Source organism: Mesoplodon bidens, assembly GCF_964165515.1.
Source record: "Mesoplodon bidens genome assembly, chromosome: 2".
In the NCBI taxonomy this organism is placed as follows: domain Eukaryota; kingdom Metazoa; phylum Chordata; class Mammalia; order Artiodactyla; family Ziphiidae; genus Mesoplodon; species Mesoplodon bidens.
Window position 1 is genome coordinate 43,060,641 of NC_138177.1, and position 16,834 is coordinate 43,077,474.

General features: G+C 36.0%; 1 protein-coding gene across 6 annotated transcripts in view; it reads left to right on the forward strand.

The window, feature by feature from the left end:
* HMCN1 (hemicentin 1) overlaps positions 1-16,834 on the forward strand; it is a 526,618-nt gene that overhangs the window by 378,406 nt on the left and 131,378 nt on the right. For all 6 annotated transcript variants that reach the window (XR_014015141.1, XM_081225456.1, XM_081225458.1 and 3 more), the window contains 10 exons: positions 87-183; positions 6,126-6,287; positions 7,030-7,143; positions 7,256-7,458; positions 7,751-7,832; positions 7,942-8,073; positions 8,782-8,931; positions 13,926-14,085; positions 16,194-16,318; positions 16,443-16,626. Coding sequence is in view for 5 of the 6 variants with exons in the window: in XM_081225456.1 (XP_081081582.1) it covers positions 87-183; positions 6,126-6,287; positions 7,030-7,143; positions 7,256-7,458; positions 7,751-7,832; positions 7,942-8,073; positions 8,782-8,931; positions 13,926-14,085; positions 16,194-16,318; positions 16,443-16,626 (1,409 nt within the window). In the remaining variant the exon portion in view is untranslated. The remainder of the gene's footprint in view (positions 1-86; positions 184-6,125; positions 6,288-7,029; positions 7,144-7,255; positions 7,459-7,750; positions 7,833-7,941; positions 8,074-8,781; positions 8,932-13,925; positions 14,086-16,193; positions 16,319-16,442; positions 16,627-16,834) is intronic.

Sequence of the window (16,834 nt, forward strand, 5' to 3'; positions counted from 1 at the left end):
AAAGAGTATGTATTGTTTATTCTCAAAAATTGACAAGTTGCTTTATAAAAAAATTTCAGTTGGAATTTCTTCATTTTTTTCCTTAGATTCTAAACACTCAAATAACAGATATCGGCAGGTATGTGTGTATTGCTGAGAACACAGCTGGAAGTGCCAAAAAATATTTTAACCTCAATGTTCATGGTAAGAGCTCAGTTCCGAAAACATCTGTTAGAGTATGCTTGAAAAAGCAGGAAAAATGTATTTTAGATTATGTACGCTTATTTTGCATTTTTTAACTTGAACAATGTGTGGAGCCTGCATTCATTCAACCTTTCCCCTTCTTTCTTTCTACCACAGCTTGTGCGATTTATATAAAGTACAAACCTTTTAGGGAGTCTGTTTTTATATTATTTCAGTCCCTTAAGAAAAAATAGTTACTCCTACATATTTGAAAGTAAAAAAAAAAAAAATCACAATTTGAAATCCCAAAGGTTACAAGTTTATATGAAGTTAGAACCAAATATAGCTCTTCTACCCATAAAAATTTACCCACTGGGCCTGCTTGGAACCAGTTTCTGTCCTCAATTGTAGAATTCATGTTGAGTTACACCCTCTGGTATGTAATATACTTCCTGAAGAAGAAAAAGTAACTTTATAGAGTTAAATAATTCCTGAAAACCATCAGTACACCTAATTTATTTAATAGATTCTACGTTCTCAATAAATGCTAGACACTCCATAAATACTAACTTTTTGCTAAAAAAGCAGTTAGATGTCAGCCATAAATAATTAGTTTTATTTTCATCATGCACAGCTGCTTCCAGAGTATTAAATTGGAAATGCTGAACAATTATTATAAAAGTAAACATGTGATTCATATGCAAAATTCTAGCTCATTTTGGAAATAGCTGAAATTTGACATTAGTGAAAAATTTCTTCCTTCAAAAGACTTTTATTTAGCATAATGGATATTCTTTTTTGGTGCGATATGTAGGGAGTATTGATGTCTAGCAATGTTTGGTGTTTGTGTAACAGATATTTGAAGCACTCTTACCTTTTTTTTTTTTTTTTTTTTTTTTTTGCGGTATGCGGGCCTCTCACTGTTGTGGCCTCTCCCATTGCGGAGCACAGGCTCCGGACACACAGGCTCAGCAGCCATGGCTCATGGGCCCAGCCGCTCCGCGGCATGTGGGATCCTCCCGGACCGGGGCACGAACCCGTAACCCCTGCATCGGCAGGCGGACTCTCAAGCACTGTGCCACCAGGGGAGCCCCTTACCTTTTTTTATTCCCAGTGCTTAGCAAGTTTTTTTTGAGTAAATCTGACCAAAATAGAAGAAATGTGTTATGAATTCCCCGGAAGAATAAATTAAGCAAATATAATCATTGTGAAAGTATACTGTACTAATCTAAGTAATCTAATCTGTAATCTAATTTGTAATCTAATCTGTAAAGTACAGTAGAATAAGTGTTGAAAAATAAAAATGTTGATCATTTTTCCGGATTCCCCAAGGCAGAATTAATTTTTCCTCCTTTATGTGGTCAAAAGCATCTTGTAAATACCCCAGTTTTAGCAGTTACATATGCTACCTTGTTATCTTTATACATCTGTATCTTCACCTCTATCCCATAACTTTATTATAAATGCTGTAGGCAAATGGTCATTTCTTACGGACCTTGGTCTTCCTAAACTTAGTCTAAAGTCATGGTAGTTGCTAAATAAATATTTGTTGTTCCTTTATTATATTTCCTTCATATCCATTTCGTCTTTGTAATGCATAGGAAAAACACCTGAAGTAGGAGCCTTGTGTGAATTGAGAGGCAGAAGCCACTCATGTTTACTATTGAGAATTGGAGTTCAGGAGGGGGGTTTCCTCTTTTACCGGTTATAACAGTGTCTTGAGCTCCTGCCTGCAGTCAGGAACCCATACTTAAATATTGGAAAATTCATGTGGGAGAGAAACAATTTAAATTGTTTTCACTTAAAACCTTACCATTTGTTATCTCCCTGTACAATATCGCTCGCTTGCTTCTTTTGGACTCTAACCTTCAGTCTGTTGACCTCCCAGCTTTTTTTCAACCCTCTGTGTCTTTACTTTCCTTTACATCCAGTTTAACTTTCATGGACCAGCATATCCATCACTTCTCTTAGCCCACGCCTTCTCAGCACTCTTCCTCAATAAAGGCTCAACTCTGCATATAACAACCCAACACACTGACTGCTTGATACCCACCAGGTGCTGTGCCAGATGTTTTATATATGTTATTTTACTTAGTTATCTCAGTAACCCCAGGTGTTTGGTACTATTTTATACCTCTTTTACAGATGAAAAAAGCTGAGGCTCAGTGAGACTAAGTAACACGCCCAAAGTTACACAGCTGGCAAATACAGAACCAGGATTTTAGCTCAGGTAGTCTAATTCCACAGGCTTTAAACTTAGCTGCTTTTCTGGACTACCTCTCATTGAATTCCTTACCTGCACCTAGGTAGCTGACTATGGCTAGAGGAACTCTTGGTGTCAGGAATATTGGTGGTGTTATAAATTCATAGATACCACTTGAAATGAGCCCTTTATACTGCCTCTTCATGGTTCTACTCCACAGTGACTCATACCTTCTTGAATGTCAGATGGCCCCTGTCTTAGCTCAGGCAGCCATTAACAAAATACCAGAGACTGCATGGCTTAAACAATAGTTTATTTTCTCACCATTCTGGAGGCTGGAAAGTCCAAGATAAGGTTCCAGCAGGGTTCAATTTCTGGTGAAGGCTCTTTCTCGCTTGCAGATGGCCACTCTGTCCTCACAAGGCCTTTCCACTGAGCACGCATGGACAGGGAAAGCAAGGAAGCTCTCAGGTGTCTCTTTTTATAAAGACAGTAATCCTATAGGATGAGTGCCCCATCTTTATGACCTCATTTATCTTTCGTTACTTCCTTAAAGGCCCCATCTTCAAATACAACCACACTGAGAGGGCTTTAGTGTATGAATTTTGGGGGGACACAAACATTCAGTCAATCAGTCGCCTCTCACCTTCACTCAGTCAGTGCCCTTACCTCCTGTTTTACAGGGGAAAGAGAAGGCATATGGCTGAAACCACTTCAAATTCCTACCATCAGAATGAGAATATTAGTTGCATGTGATGCTGCCATTTCTTCCTTCCATTACAACACAAGATGGGAGCATTCCTCTACCTTCTAAAGACTGACTTGACTCTACATCCCTGGCGACCGCCTGGTCAAAAATCTCACAATCTCCTCTTTTCCACTCCAGTATTGAAAGTCACACTTGTACTGGCTCCTTCCCAAGAGCATTTATAATTTACTCGTCTCTTGCCTCTTAAAAGAAAACCAAAAACACAAACAAAAAAAACCCAAAACAACTCTCCCTTAGACCTAGTATTTCTCTTCAGAGGCCTCCTTCTCTTTTTCCCCATTTCAAAGCAACCTTCTCTAATAGCCGTATATATCTACTGTCTCCTTTTCCTCACCCCTCCCACCACTGCTCACCGGATTTCACCCCAACTCCAATGAAACTGCTCACTGAATTCCTGAAATGACATCAGAAGTCCAACAGGCATTTTCAGGCTTTATCTTTCTTACTTCTGAGCATTCAACATCCTTGAGCATTTGACTATCTTTTTCAAAAATTCTCTTCCTTTGGCTTTTGTGATGCCCACACCCCTTATTGATAATCTTGCCTTTCCAGTCTCGCATTCCCAGTTGTCTTTGCTAGTTCCTCCTTCTCTACTTGACTATTACACTTTAGTTTTCCAAGCGCTAGACTTTATTCTTCCCACTCTTTTCTTATGTGATCTCATGAATTCCCAAATTTCAGATACCATCTATGTGCAAAATAGTTTCCAAATTCTTATTTTCAGCCAGGGCCGCCTCAGGAACTCTAGACGCTTCCGTTCAAATACGTACTTCTTATTGACGCAAATGCCTAATAGTCACTCTAAGACCATGTGTATATAACTGAGCTCATTACCTTTTCCCAGAAGTGTGTTCCTCCTCCAGGGATCTCTGTCTCAGTTAACGGAATCACCATCTTCGCGTTGTTTGAGGCAGTAAAATGAATGTCATCCTTGATTCCTCCTCCTCCTTAAACCTCACCCCCAAGGCATTGAGTCCTAAATATTCTACCTACATAATATTCTGGATCCACTCACTTTTTCTTCCTTTCTGACACTATCCTAGGCATAGCAGTATCATCTTTTGCACTTATTACAGCAATAGTCTCCTAACTGGTCTTTCTGAGTCCCTCCTAGCCTTCTCACCAGTTCCCTCCACTGTGGCCAGATTGATAACTTTTAAGCTAATTTTTGAGTAAACCACTCTTCTGCTTTCCTTTCCTTAGGCTGTTATTTCGGCACTCTAATGATGCCCAGAAGACCCTCTAGGATTTTATACTATTTAGTCCTTTAATCTTTGCCTTCTCCACCTTACTCCCCAGCAGCTTTGCTCTTCAGTCTCTGGTCATGTCAGCCTTCTGGTGCCATGTTCTTTTCCCCATTTGCGCCTTTGTATGTGCCATGCCTTCTTTCTGAAAGACACGTCCATTATCGTTCTTCCACTTAGCTTACTCCTGGTCATACTTCAGCATCTTTTTAAATGTCACTTCTTCCTCCTGATCCCCAAACTAGGTTATTTCCCTGTTGTCACCCTACTCTTCTGATTGACACTCACACTCATCACACTTGTAATCACTAGGCAGTATCGGACAATGGCTAAGAACAGGGCTCTAGAGCCAGACAGCAGTCTTCCAGCTTCTTCCAGTATCTAACTATGAAACCTTAGGCAAAATGCTAACCTCTCTCTGTCTCAGCTTGCTCATCTATAATAAATAAGAGGATAAGAACTGTATCTAACACATAAGGTTTCTGAGCCTCCAATGAAATGGTATACATGAAGTGTTTAATTCAGTGCCTGGCACAGCATAACCACTCAAAAAAATGTTAGCTGTTATTTTTTTGTTCAATGTCTGTCACTATCACCAAATTATTAATTCTTTATAGATATTATCTATTACATTTTTCATACTGTATCAGCACTTAGCACATCTGAAATACAGTAGGTATTTAGTAAATATTTGATAAATGAGTGAATGAATGAATATGCAAATTGGTGGATAAAAAAACCATGTATAGTAAAATTTAAAAAGCAATTTTGCCTTTTGATCTTTTGCTTTTGTTTTTGATGCTACTTTAAGACCTCAGTCTTAATATAAAAGGGTATAATATAACATAGAGAGTATAATATAATAAAAGAGTGTTACATTAGTTGTGTTCTTTATTTCATGTCTTACTATCTTCATTGGCCTGAGCAAAACACACCTCTGCCTTTATTTATTAATGTATTCATTCATTAATGTATTCACTCATTTTTATGCTCATTCCTCGCCCCTATTCCCACCCCCCACATAGAAACCATTCAAATATGTATGATGTTATTCCTTCCACGTGCATGTGTTCTTGTAAAAAATCTATTATTCCATCTGCATGTGTTTTAACATGCATAATTGGCATTGCATTATTAATCTTATACTTTTTTACTCCGCTTTTTCTCTGTACTGCTTTTGCTTTTGGACTTCTTTTTTGGTTTTGAACAATAAGCCATTGTATTGCTTATTTCTTAAATTTTCTGCTTATCTTGAAAGTCAGTGATTTACATTGTTGAAATAACCTGTATAATTTATTGATAGATACCCTAAAATAACAGGTCTACTCTATTATTTCTATAAGCAAGAAAATAAAAACTTTAAGGATATAATATTAAAAACAAGAATATTCACATGTATTTAATAAAAAGCAGTATTAGGTCTGTGTACATTGACAAAACCATCTTAGAAACTGGCAACTACATTTTACAAATAAAATGCAGAATAATTCTGTCTGAAAATTCTAGTATTCTGTTTCAATTGGGAAAAACACAACTGATGGACATGAATTTGATGAAGGCATTAGGGAATTCTAAGAAGAAAGGTAAATAATTAACAGTATCATTAACTCAGTGCTTTAGCAGAGTACAGTGGTTGGGATTATATTAATAAATTGGAATATGTATTACTGATAATATCACTTTTCACATTTAATATGTTTACTATTAATACCAATATATTTCACTTTTAATATATTTACTATTATAGTTCCTCCAAGTGTCATTGGTCCTAACCCAGAAAATCTCACTGTTGTGGTGAACAATTTCATCTCTTTGACCTGTGAGGTCTCTGGTTTTCCACCTCCTGATCTCAGCTGGCTCAAGAATGAACAGCCTATCAAGCTAAACACAAATGCTCTCATTGTGCCCGGTAAGGAACTTAGAAGTCTTTAAGAAGTGGGCAACACTTTCTCATTTTTCTTTATTTAATACAAATGGCATTTCAACTTAGTCTCTTTCCAAACTTTTGTCTTGCTGCATTTATTTGTTCACATTAAATGCCTCTCTTCAGCCATTTGGGGCCATTAGGATAAGACTGTAAAGACATTATGATTTCAGTGGGAATGTACAGTAACAAGGTCTACTTCAAGAAATTATGAAATTTAGGAACAGAACTGCTTAGCAGTTACTTGGGGGTGATAGACTAGCAAATACTGCTTTCATTGGATAAAATCACTGGTTGTTTTCAATCGATCCTAAAGCTCCTTGAAGATTGATTAATATCAGTAGATAGACTAACAGATGGACAGCCACTTCTGCACTGTGGGAGATTTAAACCCAGAAATACTTGTTGACATATACTGACTATAGTACAATTATGGTTTGCTCACTAGAATCTATATGAAACAGTTCTATTATCCATGTTTGGTTACTGGAGAGAAAATTTTATTAATTTTTTCTTTTATAAGGAAGTAGAATAAATAGTAATGAAAGGATCAAAGGAAACTGATTAAATTCTTTCATTTTATATATGAAATGCTTCTATATGCTTCTATCTATGCTTAGATTTTCCTCTAAGGGAAAGGATATATTTTGCTATTTATCTTATTGATAAGGTAGTTATTACAACAACCTCTGTATCAAACTTCAGTTTGCATTATATTTGCCCACAGGTGGTCGAACTTTACAGATTATCCGGGCCAAGGTATCTGATGGTGGTGAATACACTTGTATAGCTATCAACCAAGCTGGTGAAAGCAAGAAAAAAGTTTCCCTGACTGTTTATGGTTTGCTTCTACTTTTTTCATAAGACTTTTTCATTTTTAAACTGGTATTAGATATTTTCTATCTGAGCATTCTATGAAAAAAAAATCCTCTGTTCTTATTTTCTTCCTTCAGTGCCCCCAAGCATTAAAGATCATGGCAGTGAATCTCTTTCTGTAGTTAATGTAAGAGAGGGCACCTCAGTGTCATTGGAGTGTGAATCGAATGCTGTCCCACCTCCAGTCATCACCTGGTATAAGAATGGGCGGATGCTAACAGAGTCTACTCAGCTGGAGATTTTGGCCGATGGACAAATGCTGCACATCACGAAAGCTGAGGTGCATCTTTTATTCTTGTTTGTGTGTCATGACTCCTTGGCGGGATTATGGAAGGGAGAATTGGAAGTTGCATATTCCCCTTACTACAGTGAAAAATTATTTTCATTTAAAAAATAACATCATCAATGCCATTATCCTCATTTTTCATTTAAAAAAAAGCAGGATTGTAGAAGGCAATTAGGACTGGGGCATTTAAGCATAAAGATGACTGATGATTTAATCTACACTCGAACAGTGTGATTGGTCATCTATAACTTAATGGAGCACATACAATAGTATCTTTTTCTTTTAGGTATCTGACACAGGCCAGTATGTATGTAGAGCTATAAATGTAGCAGGACGGGATGATAAAAATTTCCACCTCAATGTATATGGTGAGCATCTGCCTCTAATATAAGTCTTTTTCCCCCAGATATGCAAATGAAAGAAAGTATCCTGAATTAACTTAATGAGGACACATGACTTTCTTCTGTCTTTTTACAGTGCCACCCAGTATTGAAGGGCCTGAAAAAGAAGTCATTATGGAGACAATCAGCAATCCTGTGACTTTAACATGTGATGCCACTGGAATCCCACCTCCCATGATAGCATGGTTAAAGAACCACAAACCCATAGGTAATGTAGCTGTGCATTTTTTTATGATTGTTTTCTTTTGCTCTTGATTCACTAGGTTAATAAACTAGCACATTTTCACTATTATGCACATAGCTGTGTTTAGTTCATAAAGCCTAATGTACTGTAATGTAAACTTACAAAAGGATTCTTTTATTTTTTATTATTTATTTTTATTTTTGGCTGTGTTGGGTCTTTGTTGCTGCGCACGGGCTTTCTCTAGTTGCGGCGAGCGGGGGCTACTCTTTGTTGCGGTGCGTGGGTTTCTCAGTGTGCTGGCTTCTCTTGTTGCGGAGCACAGGCCCTAGCCGGCTTCAGTAGTTGTAGCTCACGGGCTCTAGAGAGCAGGCTCAGTAGTTGTGGCTCACGGGCTTAGTTGCTCCGCGGGCTGTGGGATCTTCCCGGACCAGGGCTCAAACCCGTGTCCCCTGCATTGGCAGGCGGATTCTTAACCACTGTGCCACCAGGGAAGCCCTACAAAAGGATTCTTCATTTTACAGAGATTTTTCTCCTTTCCATTTTACTGGAGAGAAAATTTTATTAATTTCTTCTTTTATAAGGAAGTAGAATAAACAGTAATGAAAGGATCAAAGTACAAGGGGAAAACTTAAAAAAATACATCTGTCACATAAAGACATTTTTATAGTGACTTGTAGAGATGTTAAAATAAAAGCTTTTTTATGTTTTGTTTTGCTTTGTTTCTACCTCTAGAAAATTCTGACTCACTTGAAGTTCATATTTTGTCGGGAGGTAGCAAACTCCAAATTGCCCGGTCTCAGCATTCAGACAGTGGAAACTATACATGCATTGCATCAAATATGGAGGGAAAAGCACAGAAAAATTACATTCTTTCAATTCAAGGTATGTGTGGTACACTCTGATCTGTCTTCAGCTTCTTTATTACATTCTATCTATAGTACAAAATAAGTGTACATCTAAATAGATCATTTATAATTGATTCAAAATATCTCTTTTTTGCATGTTTTGTATATTTTATTTCTTTTCCAATTTATTGAGATATAAGTGATATAAAGAACTGTATAATTTTAGGGTGCACGGCATAATGATTTGACTTACAAAATATCATTAGATAAACAAAAAATACTGTCAATTTTCTGTCCTACATTTGCCAGTAAATAGTATTTTCATGAAAACGGACATAAATGTGGAGAAAAGAATAGAAATTTCAAAATCTATTTTTTTTTCATGTTTCCTGAAATGTTTACCTTCCTATAAGTATATATTCTATTGAATTACTTATTTATTTAAAACTGGAATAACTTATTTTGATGCTAATCCTATAAGTCTCTTCCTATTTATATAGATAAGTAAGATTTATCTCATGAAGATATTAAATATGTTCTAATTACTGGCCAAGGATTAGGTGAGCTTAAATAATCATGAATCTTATACTATTTTGGTTTGAGAATAAGGAGCATTGATTCATCCAAGAAATATTTAATTAACATCTGCTATGTTCCAGCATAGAATTGAGCACTGCAGGGAGAACTTGCATCCTTTTGATTTTCAGCAAACCTTTGGGGTATTACTTTTGGCCTAATGTTTAAATTGAAATGGAATTCTAACTTGAAACTAAGTTAAAATGCTTGCTTTTTCCAATTTTATTATAGTTACTGAAAAGAATTTCTCATAAGTTATAAATGCAATTGTGAATATGTATTATTTACCTGTTGCATGCTCTGTTAAAGCTAACTCCAGAAAATTGAAATGTTTTTCCAGTTTTATTGAGATATAATTGACATATAACACTGTATAAGTTTAAGGTGTGCAACATAATGATTTGATATATGTATATACTGCAAAATGATCACAATAAGATTAGTTAAAACCCATCACCTAAAAACTGAAATTAAAGAAAAATTAAGATGTTTATGAGTAATAGTGGTTTCTCCTATTAGTGATGCTTTAAGATTTCAGAAGTAAAAAGGGAAAAACTGCTATTCAGAGATTCAGTGTCAGAAATTGCATGTTTAATTATGTTTAATGCACTAATAATAATAGATACCAATCATGGGGTATGTGGTATGACCAAACATCTTGCCAGACTTTTTATATATGTTATTATGTCTTAGGACTAGAAATTGTATATAGACATAGGGCATAGTCTGTGCTTTTCCTATATTATATACTTGTTATAGGATGTCTCATTTACATTCTTATTGATTCAACTTCTAAATTTTACAAATTTGATATAATTATTATCATCTTCTGGATGTCTAAAATGAGATTTGGAGATATTTGTTGGTAAATGTTTAACAGTTGACTCTGCAGACAAAAAGGTCTTGATTTGTAACCAATCATTTGTCAGTTTCTGTGGTGTAAGTATTCCCACAGTGGCCCATTTCAAGGTACGAATATGATGGCACCGAACATGGAGTAGGAAAGATGTGCAAAATTGGCTCTTGCAAGCTGGTATGAGCTGCCTCCAGCATACCACTATAATTATTTAGAAAGAATTAAAATGTGTTTCTGTCTTATACTACTGTCAATATTTTTATTACACATTATTTCTTTTTTTAATCAATACTTCTTTTTGTGAAGTATAGTTGATTTACAACGTTGTGTTAATTTCTGCTCTACAGCAAAGTGATTCAGGTATACATCTATATACATGTATTTTTTAATATATTCTTTTCCATTATGGTTTATCATAGGATATTGAATATAGCTCTCTGTGCTATACAGTAGGACCTTGTTGCTTATCCATTCTATAATATATATAAAAGCTTACATCTGCTAACCCCAGCATGCCACTCCATCCCTCCTTTAACCCCCCCTCCTCCTTGGCAACCACCAGTCTGTTCTCTATGTCTGTGATTCTGTTTCTGTTTCATAGATAGGTTCATTTGTGTCATATTTTAGATTCCACGTATAAGTGATATCATATGGTATTTGTCTTTCTGACTTACTTCACTTAGTTTGATAATCTCTGGTTGCATCCATGTTGCTGCAAATGGCATTATTTCATTCTTTTTTATGGCTGAGTAGTATTCCATTGTATATATGTACCACATCTTCTTTAGGTTGTTTCCATGTCTTGGCTATTGTGAATTGTGCTGCTATGAACATAGGGGTGCATGTATCTTTTTTTTAATATAATTTTTTTTTTAATTTTTGGTTGCATTGGGTCTTCGTTGCTGCACACGGGCTTTCTCAACTTGTGAGGAGCATGGGCTACTCTTCATTGTGGTGCTCAGGCTTCTCATTGCAGTGGCTTCTCTTGTTGCAGAGCATGGGCTCTAGGCACGTGGGCTTCAGTAGTTGCAGCACGCAGGCTCAGTGGTTGTGGTGCACAGGCTCAAAGGTCATGGCTTGCAGGCTCTAGAGCACAGGCTCAGTAGTTGTGGTGCACGGGCTTAGTTGCTCTGCAGCATGTGGGATCTTCCTGGACCAGGAATCGAACCCATGTCCCCTGCATTGGCAGGCAGATTCTTAACCACTGAGCCACCAGGGAAGTCCTGCATGTATCTTTCTGAATTATAGTTTTGTCTAGATATATGCCCAGTAGTGGGATTTCTGGATCATATGGTAATTCTATTTTTAGTTTTCTGAGGAACCTCCATACTGTTCTCCATAGTGGCTTCACCAATTTACATTTCCACCAACAGTGTAGGAGGGTTCCCTTTTCTACACACCCTCTCTAGCATTTGTTATTTGTAGACTTTTTGATGATGGCCATTCTGACTGGTGTGAGGTGGTACCTCATGGTAGTTTTGATTTGCATTTCTCTAATAATTAGTGATGTTGAATATCTGTTCATGTGCCTGTTGGCCATCTGTATGTCTTCTTTGGAGAAATGTCTGTTTAGGTCTTCTGCCCATTTTTCAATTGGGTTGTTTGTTCTTTTGTTGTTGAGTTGTATGTACACGTTATTTCTCTTTTTTTAACTAATTTTTATTGGAATATAGTTGCTTTACAATACTGTGTTAGTTTCTACTGTACAGCAAATAAATCAGCCATATGTATACATATATCCCCTATTTTATTTCCTTCCCATTTAGGTCACCACAGAGCACTGAGTAGAGTTCCCTGAGCTATACAGTAGGTTCTCATTAGTTATCTATTTTATACATAGTGTCAGTAGTGTATATATGTCAATCCCAATCTCCCAATTCATCCCACCCCCCCCCTCTTGCCCCCCTTGGTGTCCATACATTCTCTATGTCTGTGTCTCTATTTCTGCTTCTAAGTAAGATAATCTATACCATTTTTCTGGATTCCACATATATGCTTTAATATACAATATTTGTTTTTCTCTTTCTGACTTACTTCAGTCTGTATAATAGTCTCTAGGTCCATCCACATCTCTATAAATGACCCAATTTCATTCCTTTTCATGGCTGAGTAATATTCCATTGTATATATATGTGCCACATCTTCTTTATCCATTCCTCTGTTGATGGACATTTAGTTGCTTCCATGTCCTGGCTATTGTAAAGAGGGCTACAATGAACACTGGGGTGCATGTCTTTTTGAATTATGGTTTTCTCTGGGTATATGCCCAGTAGTGGGATTGCTGGGTCATATGGTAGTTCTATTTTTAGTTTTTTAAGGAACCTCCATACTGTTCTCCATAGTGGCTGCACCAATTTACATTTCCACCAACAGTGCAAGGGTGTTCCCTTTTCTCCATGCCCTTTTCAGCATTTATTGTTTGTAGATTTTTTTTTAAAAAAAATCTTTATTGGAGTATAATTGCTTTACAATGATGTGCTACTTTCTGCTCTATAACAAAGTTGTAGATTTTTTAATGATGGCCATTCTGACTGGTGTGAGGTGATACGTCACTATAGTTTTGATTTGCATTTCTCTAATAATTAGTGATGTTGAGCATCTTTTCATGTGTTTGTTGGCCATCTGTATGTCTTCTTTGTAGAGATGTCATTTAGGTCTTCTGCCCATTATTTGATTGGATTTTTTTTTTTTTTTTGGATATTGAGCTGCCTGAGCTGTTTGTGTATTTTGGAGATTAATCCTTTGTCAGTTGCTTTGTTTGCAAATATTTTCACTTCTTCTGAGGGTTGTCTTTTCATCTTGTTTATGGTTTCCTTTTCTGTGCAAAAGCTTTTAAGTACATACTATTTCTTAAATGAATCATTAAGGTGAAAAACAAAGATGGCTAGAAAAAGAGAATAGAAATGATTAAATCTTTTTTATTTTATTTTATTTTATTTTATTTTTTGCGGTACGCGGGCCTCTCACTCTTGTGGCTTCTCCCGTTGCGGAGCACAGGCTCCGGACGCGCAGGCTCAGCAGCCATGGCTCACGGGCCTAGCCGCTCCGCGGCATGTGGGATCTTCCCAGACCGGGGCACGAACCCGTGTCCCCTGCATCGGCAGGCAGACTCTCAACCACTGAGCCACCAGGGAAGCCCTGAAATGATTAAATCTTGAAACCAATAATAAACCTATCATTCAGAATAAAGCATATTTAAATAGAGAAAGAATTAACCAACTTAGATACTTTTCTAAGATGTTTATGCCAAAATTTTATAAAACAGATTCTCCTCAACTGTATTAATTCTGAGCTATCTATTGAGGATTTAATCTAAGAGTGATTCTGTTTGGCCAGGAAGGGTGCCCATGAGGTAGATATGTCACCAACCACCATGAGCAAATAATTATACCAACTTACAATATAACAGGAATATTGAAGTGATTCCTCTACCTATTCCTCATTTAAAAATAATTTATGGCAATAACAAGAGTTTGATCTTGAACCACAATCTAGAAAGAATATGAAATAAAAATGGTATATTGTTCTATGATTCTGTTGCATTCATTAGAATTTATATTCTTGTGCCTTGTTAATGAAAGTCAATTTTTTCTCCAAAGTTCCTCCAAATGTTGCTGGTGCTGAGATTCCAAGTGAAGTCAGTGTCCTTCTTGGGGAAAATGTTGAGCTGGTCTGCAATGCAAATGGCATTCCTACCCCACTTATTCAGTGGCTTAGAGATGGAAAGCCCATAACTAACAGTGAAACAGAAAGAATTCGGTATGTGTGAAAAGAATTTCTGCATCATTAATTGTAATGTGTTCTACAGTTTTAGAGAGTTGGGCACAGACATTCTCCTTGGAGAATCACTCAAAAGTATTTGTCTGTGTGTGTATGTGTTCCTTATTTATCAACTCTGTGTTATAAAATCTCCTCACGTGTTCATTCCTGCAGGTGTTAGTTAACTGTTGTAGATTTTATTCCCCTAATTTCAGAACGTTTATACCAAAGTCCACATTATAAAATAATTCGTTCTTCTTTCTTGCTAACATCAAACCAATTTCATCCTACAAAAGATTCATCAGTCATCTCTTAGATATGATTTTGTGTCCTGAAATCATCAGACCACCAGACATGCCATAGTACTTGGCTCATTTTGAGAAAAGATACTATCATCATAACCTGGTTCATCTCCTATAGTGATTTGTCCAAATCCCGTTTTCAGCTGATACTTCACGCCACAAACCACATAGAGATGGAATGATAATGTGGTAAGGGATTCCTGCTACTTTCAACAACAAATGCCTTTTGAAGGACGCTGCAGAATCCTACACTGTACTATATTATTTCATCACAAAGCCCTATAATATACACATACCAGAATAATTATAATTACTCGAAGAATTATATATACCTCAGAAGGCATTAATTAAATGTATTACAAACTTTATCATTTTGAACCAGTATTTTAAATTTAAGGGTTTGCAGTATATTTTCTAATCAATGAATTGAATATACATAATTTAAAGAAAAATAAATGTTATTTTCTTTTAAATCGTTTTATGTTAAAATTCAGACATTTGTCCCCTTTACAAGATTAGGTAAATTGCCAAACAATGTTTTAGCTTAGAGGTACATTTTGAGTTTCATTTCTCTGGTGTGGACATTTCTGAATAGTTAAATATTTAGTTATTTATTAAATCAGCTGATATCGACCCTATTCTAAACCAAATACTAGATAGTTGGTGGGGCCTCAAGATCTATAAGATAATATTTGTACCGAGGAATTTAGGACCTATTACTTCTCCTCTCACATTAAGATCCCAAATATACTTATTCTTATACCCACTTTATTATTTGTTCCCAGCTCCACAATATGTGTAGGTTTGTAAATGGGCCAGTCTGTCAATCAAATACAGTAATTTTTCCAAAGTCAACTTACTACTTTCCTTTGGTCATGGCAACTTGCTTTTTGTTTATTCATATGGTTAAACTCATGGAATTTTAAAATTCATAGTTTGAAAAAGAAAAAATAAAATAGACCCAGATAATAAGATTGTAATTCTCAATAATTATATTTAATAACATGATATAGTGGAAATGGAGTATTTACTTTGGACACTGGGAGAATCTAATAAAATCACTATTGTAAGAATGACTGTAGATAGCAATTTAATCTCTTTGTAAAACACAGGAAGTTTTATTTGATAATTAATGGGGTGTGAAGAGAATCAATAATGCAATAATCTTAATTTAGATATCATTGATAACCTAGTTGTATAGTTAGTATTCACTATTATGTAAATCAAAGGAAAAGCTTTAGCAATTTGTAGAAAAATTTTTGCAAACTATACCCATACATAAATACTAAGTTGTTGTCAGTGTTTAAATAAATTATCCTATCCTGCTCCTTCTCATTAAGAGTATTCGTAAGTTGTTTATAGCTAGATTTTTCACTTTAATTTATCACTGTAACATTCAGTTTTTATACCAGAGTTTTTATAATTTTCATTTAATTCCAGCCTTATATTGATAACTAAGGACAAAACATTCTATCTCTGAGAAAAACATGTCTTTGCCCATGATTTGGATAGAAAAGTTCCTAACCTGATTTTGTTCACTTCCTTTTTTCTCATAAGGAGGCAGTGGATATATGAGATCCATTACTGTAGCAGTTTAGCTGGTTGCTTGAAATCTCTACCAGTTTCACTAGCTCTGACTTTAACAGGCTTCCATGTACTTAGCAGAAAAGATTTGAACCATTATATCCAAGATGAAGATGCATTTTAGGGTGATTTTTTTAAAAGAATATAATAATCTGGAATGAGTTTTCCAGAAATAGCTCCATATATATCATCTCAGTGCCTCTGATATAATCTTTTCTATAGGGTGACTGCAGATGGCAGCACATTAAACATTTATGAAGCCCTCCCATCTGACATGGGGAAATACACGTGTGTTGCTACTAATCCTGCTGGAGAAGAAGACCGAATTTTTAACTTGAACGTCTATGGTAAATACGAAATTTCACCCTCTTTTGACTATGCTATGGGTAAATGTAGTTGAAATGATTGGAACTGGTAATACACACCCCACTCCACCCCACCCCCTTCTCTCTCACTTTCTATATGATGTAGTTCCACCTGCAATTAGGGGTAATAAAGAAGAAGCAGAGAAACTAATGGCTTTGGTGGATACTTCAATAAATATTGAATGCAGAGCCACAGGGATGCCTCCACCACAGATAAACTGGCTAAAGAATGGACTTCCTCTGCCTCTCTCCTCCCATGTCCGGTTGCTGTCTGGAGGACAAGTTGTCAGGTCAGCTTTCATTGTGTATGATTTGCTAGGCAAAAGTTACTGTGATTGTAAACTTTAACTCCATCTAAATAATGTTTTTAAAATGTCTTTCCCTAAGCTTTTACTTTTGTTTTCCTTTTAGTATTTTTGTAGAAGAGGGGGGGATAGCAAATATAAGTTTGGCATGGTTTATTATTCTTACTTAAACGCTCATGTTTTAGTAAGTTTG